The sequence below is a fragment of the Silene latifolia genome, chromosome 6 (assembly GCF_048544455.1).
Source record: "Silene latifolia isolate original U9 population chromosome 6, ASM4854445v1, whole genome shotgun sequence".
Classification (NCBI taxonomy): Eukaryota; Viridiplantae; Streptophyta; class Magnoliopsida; order Caryophyllales; family Caryophyllaceae; genus Silene; species Silene latifolia.
Genome location: NC_133531.1, coordinates 72,042,223 through 72,048,833, shown reverse-complemented (window position 1 = coordinate 72,048,833; position 6,611 = coordinate 72,042,223). Strand labels below are relative to the sequence as shown.

At 43.2% G+C, this 6,611-nt stretch overlaps 1 protein-coding gene across 1 annotated transcript; it reads left to right on the top strand.

The window, feature by feature from the left end:
- The first annotated feature begins 3,919 nt into the window (after nt 1–3,919).
- On the top strand, nt 3,920–4,735 carry LOC141588217 (uncharacterized). The gene has a single exon (XM_074409671.1). The coding sequence runs from the start codon at nt 3,920–3,922 to the stop codon at nt 4,733–4,735; it is 816 nt and encodes a 271-aa protein (XP_074265772.1).
- Nucleotides 4,736–6,611: the final 1,876 nt, after the last annotated feature.

Genomic DNA, 6,611 nt, shown 5'->3' with positions numbered 1-6,611 from the left:
ATGTACCAGACGGCTACATGAGGCGCGAGCCAGCCGATGGTGTAAAGGGGCCTCCCCTAGTTCTGAAAATGGGAAAGAAAAAGCCTGCTTGAGGCGCGGGTCAGCCTACGGTTATATGCCATGTTCTGACCTTTTGAAAACGTTATAAAACGCGTTAAAAAATGGGTGTTTGAACCCGATTTGATTTGAAAGGGTCGTTTAGACCGCATTTGTTGATTTGAAGAACTAGACTCGAATAATCATCATTATTGTGATAATATTCGGTGTCGGGTTCGACTTGACAAACTTGGCATGAATAGTTTTGAAAATAATTATGAACTAATTGTTTTAAGTTCATTTGAATGTAATTAGTCGATACTCATCATCGTACCCGTGTTAGAATCCGGCATGGTATGTAGAACCAAGGATGACTTTGTGTTGGTGACTAATATGTTTATTTTGGAAATGTAAAGAAATGAAATAAAAGGCTTTAAAATACCTTTTAAATGTCATTAACCAAATATTATCACCGAAACACGGATTTAACCGTCATGGTATATGGAACCAAGGGTGAAAAAATGTTTTATGGTTAAAACAAATGAAATAAAATAAAAAGGGTTTGAAAATATTTGAAATGGTAAAAACCGATTACAAATATGAAAATGAATTAAAGGGAAATGACGAGATCAAACACGGTTGATCTCTGACCTAGACACCCCATTTAGGCGCGGGCAAGCCGGCAAACCAAGGGGCTTCTGTCTCAGGCCAAAAATCAGTTTTGGCTCGTTTATTCCATGTTTTGGTTCATGTTATGCATGTTTTAGCATGTTAAAGTCATGAAACAAATGAAAACATGATAAAAAGTGGATTTTTACACCCTCATACTTACATGTTTGGTTATGGCGAGTGACCGACGTAAGTGTAGCAACTCGTTTGGTCGTAAAAAAACTCGGTTTAAAACCGTTTTGGTAAGTAAAAAGAGTGTTTTAAGTTTAGTGACGGTGTAGTGGTCGAAGTGGTCAGTCAAGTGATTTAATGCACGATGACGGTACCAAACAATGTGTAAGGCTTGTATTTACGATCGGTAGGTCGTAAATACGCGTCGGATTGTGACTTAAGAAGTCGAGTCGAGAATTTTAAGGGAGAAAAGAGGGGGCGGACACTCGCGTAACTCTCAAATGAGGGGCATTTGAGGGGTATTTATAGGGAAATGAGTGGTTGTGTGAGTTTTGAGCGACGTGGCCACCAGGGCTGCTCAAAGAGACGCGAGCCATGTCGCGGGTCTTCGAGGTGTGTTGTCGCTTTCACACAAACGCAATCATGATTTGTTCTATCCTAGGTTTTGTAGTCATATGTTTGGTACTTGACCAAACATAAATCCGGGAAAACTTAAGGTAGAAGGTTTGAAATGTTTTGTTTTTGGTGGTTGACTCGGTTTGACTCGTTTTTGGAGTCGGGATTTGAAGTTTTGAGTCGGTTTTTGATCCGGTGTCGGTTTTGACTCTAGTTAGTGTCATTTCGACCCCGTCGTCGTGCATTAAACACTCCAGGTATTTTTGAAATGTTTTGAAATGTTTTATTTTCGAAATCGTTTTAAGTTTTCCGACGTAAAGTTGTACACAAACTGTCGATCAAACGCCGCGATTCCAAAACATGTTATAGTCCGATAATCATCGGGTGTTTGTTGGAGTCTCAGCAGATACTGGGTATCTACACCTACGCCACCTACGCAAGACAGACCTAATGACGATAGGGATCGCAGTAAGAGGTGTGAGTGGCACCAGGATATAGGACACTGAACAAAAGATTATTTCAGGCTGCGGAAAGAGGTAAAATTTCAGGTGCAAAAAGGGAATATGGACCACCTGTTATCACGTGGGGGCAAGCAGGATAAGAGGGAGACAGCAAACCAGGTGCTCCCCTCTGCTCCGCCTATATGCACCAAAATCATTAACGTGATAACAGGTGGATTCGAGTTGTCAGGGTTAACCTACTCTACAGCCAAGAGGCGAGCTACCGAAGGCAAATGAGACCACCGAAAAACATCATGCAGAGGGATTCAGAGTGACTTGCCTACGGTTACGTTCGACGAAGCTGACACAGGAAACGAGGCAGAACAGCACCACGACGCCCTCACCATAATTTTATCTACTGGGAATTGCACCGTGCGAAAGGTGTTGGTAGACACCGGAAGCTCCGTGAACCTCATCATGTTTGAAACTCTCAAAGTAATGGGCTTTGACAAAGAAAACCTGATAAAAAAATCTTTGCCACTAGTGGGATTCAGTGGTGAGATAGCATATTCGGTAGGCGAGATAACCATTCCAACTTATATTGAAGGAGTCAACAAATTAGTGAGGTACCTAGTCATCGAGGGTCCAACCACTTACAACGTTATCTTGGGGAGACCATGGCTGCATCAAATGAAGGCGATCCCTTCAACGTACCATCAGTGTCTCAAGTTTACAACTCTGTGGGGCGTGGTCAAAGTGAAAGGAGATCGTGAGGAATCCAGAAGCTGTTATAAACAAGCCCTGAAAGCCACAATTAAGCTTCCTTAATAGCAATTACAGGACCGGGGAACCTCAGAGGGATACAAGGAGCCACCCTCAGAGGAGTTAGATCAGGTCCACCTGGATGAGGCGCACCCGTACAGAGCAGTATTGATTGGAGCAACTTGTACCGGGGAGCTACGAGATCAGATAATTCAATTTCCTAGGGAGAACATGGACTGTTTTGCTTGGTCCCACAATGATATGGTCGGCATATATCCATCTATTATCTCACACAAGTTAAGCGTGAATAAAGGCTGTACCCCAGTGCAGCAGAAGAGAAGAAAATTCGCGGTAGAGCGGAATGAGGCTATCAACAAGGAAGTAGACAGCCTCCTGGCGGCAGAAAAAATCAGAGAAGTCAGCTAACCTGACTGGCTCTCTAATGTGGTAGTGGTGCCTAAGAAGAATGGAAAATGGAGGGTATGTGTAGATTTTATAGATCTAAATAAAGCTTGTCCCAAAGATCCTTTTCCATTACCACATATTGATGCAATGGTGGATGTCACGGCTGGGCATGAAGTGCTCACCTTTCTAGACGCCTGGAGTGGCTATAATCACATCAAGATGCATCCGCAAGATCAAGAGGAGACATCATTTATGTCGGAATGAGGCATATACTGCTACAATGCCATGCCCTTTGGCCTGAAAAACGCTGGCTCCACCTATCAGCGCCTAGTAAACAAAATGTTTAAACATCAGATAGTTAAGACGATGGAAGTATACATAGATGATATGGTGGTGAAATCTAGGAGAGCCAATATGCATATGGAGCACTTAGCTGATACCTTTAAAAAGTTAAGGGAATATAAGATGAAGCTTAATCCATCCAAGTGCTCGTTTAGTGTGTCCTCCGAAACGTTCCTAGGATACATGGTAACTCAGAGGAGGATTGAAGCCAGCAGAGAGCAGGTCAAGGCAGTCCTCCAGCTAGAGTCACCACAGAGGCCAAAGGACGTATAGCGACTAGCAGGAAAAGTGGCAGCCTTAAGTAGATTCATCTCACGAGCCTCGGATAGATGCAAGCTGTTCTATGATATACTAAGAAAGAGCCAGAAATTCGAGTGGACGGAGGAGCATGATAAAGCATTCAAAGAACTCAAGTGCTACCTAAGCGCACCACCACTATTGGCAAAGCCAGAGCAGGGGGAGCCACTGTTCCTATACCTGTCGGTTACAGAAGCAGCGATAAGTGCTATTCTGGTCAAAGAGCAAGAAGGGATGCAGCATCCAGTATACTACATCAGTAAGTCTCTGCTTCCTGCAGAAACCAGGTACACACCTTTCGAGAAATTAGTCCTAGCTCTGGTCACTGCTTCATATAAACTGCGCCCATACTTTGATCTCACACCATCCACGTAGTGACTAATTATCCACTAAAAACGATCATGAGGAAGCCTGAACTATCTGGAAGAATGACCAAGTGGTCAGTACACTTGAGTGGCTATAATTTACAATTCAAACCTAGGACAACAATAAAGTCCCAGGCACTAGCAGATTTTGTCTCCGATTTTAGTCCTGCTACCCATGTGGAGGCAGAAAAAGGGATGCTAAGATTACTAGGGGACCAGGAAAGCGGAATTTGGACCCTTTACATAGATGGAGCCTCTAATGCTCGGGGAGCTGGAGTAGGTCTGGTCCTCCGGTCCCGAAAAGGCGACATGATGGTACAAGCGGTCAGGTGCGAATTCAAAGCAACTAATAACGAAGCTGAGTACGAGGCACTTATATTGGGAATGCAAATTGCCCAGGGGCTCAAGGTGAGGAACCTGAGAGTGTATAGTGACTCATTGCTTGTAGTGAATCATGTGAACAATGAGTACGTGGCACGTGATTCAAAGATGATAGCCTACTTAAAGGTAGCCATGAAGCAAAAGTTGACGTTCCGGTCTTTTAAGATTACTGAGGTGCCAAGAGAGCAGAACGTGGAGGCAGATGCTCTGGCTACATTAAGAGCCATCTTCCAGCCCACAGAATTCTCCAATATACCAATTACTCATGTATTAACTCCAGCTATACAGAAGGAGTTAGAACAAAGTCAGGAAAGGGAAGCAACGCTGAAGCAACATGTAAATAGAGCAGAAATCCTAGTGTCGGATGGACACCAGCAGGTGGGTTTGGATTGGAGAAAACCTTATATAGAGTGGTTGAAAGATGGGAAACTCTCGGAAGATAAAAGAAAGAAGCACAAAGTTTCAGGATAAAGGCTTCCAGATTCGTGCTAATAGATAACATGCTCTTTAGAAGGTCTTTGGCAGGACCCTATCTCAGATGTCTAAATAAAGAGGAAGCTGACACAGTGCTGCAGGATGTACATAGCGGAGAATGTAGGAATCACACTAGTGGGCGAAGTCTATCTAATAAAATCTTAAGACAAGGATATTTCTGGCCTACTATGAGGGCAGACGCTGTAAATCACGCCAAGCACTGTGATTCGTGCCAGAAGGCAGTCCCAGCAAGTCATCAGCCAGCAGAACAAATGCATCCAATCATCTCTCCATGGCCATTTATGATATGGGGAATGGACATAGTGGGGAAGCTACCCAGGGCTCCAGGCAACAGAGTATACATGCTCGTCATGACTGACTATTTTTCAAAATGGATTGAAGCTGAAGCTATGACGGAAGTAAAGGAGGCTCAGGTGATCTCTTTTGTAAAGCGTAACATCATTAGCAGGTTTGAGATACCATCTGAAATCATATGCGATAATAGATCCCAGTTCATATCTGATAACAATTTTGTTCACGTTGGAACATAACACTGAGGAAGTCTGCTCCCCGTTATCCACAAACCAACGGCCAAGCAGAATCCAGCAATAAAATCATTGTGGAGAACCTCAGGAAGCGGCTGGAGGAGCTAGGGGGTAAGTGGACAGAAGAATTACCGCTGGTACTCTGGTCAGACAGGACGACACCAAAGGTGGCAACGGGACAGACGCCATTCTGCCTGGTATTCGGGGCAGAGGCAGTGATTCCGTCAGAAGTTCTGGTACAAACACATAGGTATGGCTGTCAGACAGCAGAGCATAATCAAATCGAAATGGCTAGGAGCCTGGACACAGTTGACGAGCTAAGGGAAAGTGCTTACATACGCATGGCATCATACAAGCAATATGTAGCTAGAAAGTATAACAAGAATGTCAACGTAAGGACCCATGCGGTAGGGGACCTGGTACTCAGATGGGTATTTGAGAATACCAAAAATAACAAGGCAGACAAGTTTGCTTACAAAATGGGAAGGACCGTATCAGGTCGAAAGCATTGTTAAGAATGAGGCATACAGGTTGATGACCATGCAAGGTCAGTTCCTGCACAAACTCTGGAACATTCGCCATCTGAAATAGTACTTTGTCTAACAAAGTGTTTAAACCTTAGCGTAGAGAGGACCTTTCAATAGTCCATGAAGCAAAAAAAAAAAAAAAAAGAAAAAAAAAAGAAAAAAGAAAAAAGAAAAAAGAAGAAGATTTTCAAAAAAAAAAAAAAAACCGGGGGTGGGGCTATTATATGCTTTAGGTTATGGTTTATTTTTTACTTTTCTTAATTTTTAGTTTTTTCATTTTACAAAGCAAATTGAGTCGTTTTTAAACCAAGTAGTCCAGGCTATCGCTTCCTAGATCCAGCTGTTGCCTTGGAACACCATGAGATAGCACCAAGTAATTTGTACTACTTTGGAATTTTACGCTTCTAGGAAGAATGGCTTTGAGTACTAATGTTGGTTACTTGTTAGGCAGGGTAAACTTTAAAGGTCTAGCCCCTGCCTTGTGGGCTACGAGACGTTGCTAAGTCAGCCACATGGAGGGCATACGGTAGGATGGAGGTAGTAGGGCAAGGTGATACTAAGACCACATGTACCTCACCGTTAATCCCAGACAAAACCGTAGCTACGATGTGGGTACTAAAATCCCGGGGCCATATACATAGGTGCATGCACGAAACTACAAACGCTAGAACCACAAGGAACGCAACATTCCTTGTTAACTGGAAAAAAACAATGAGAGGTATGCTTTAACTAGATATCCTATTGATAAGATATTTTACGTCATGGGTAAAATATGTTATCAAACATCTGCCACCAGGTGCA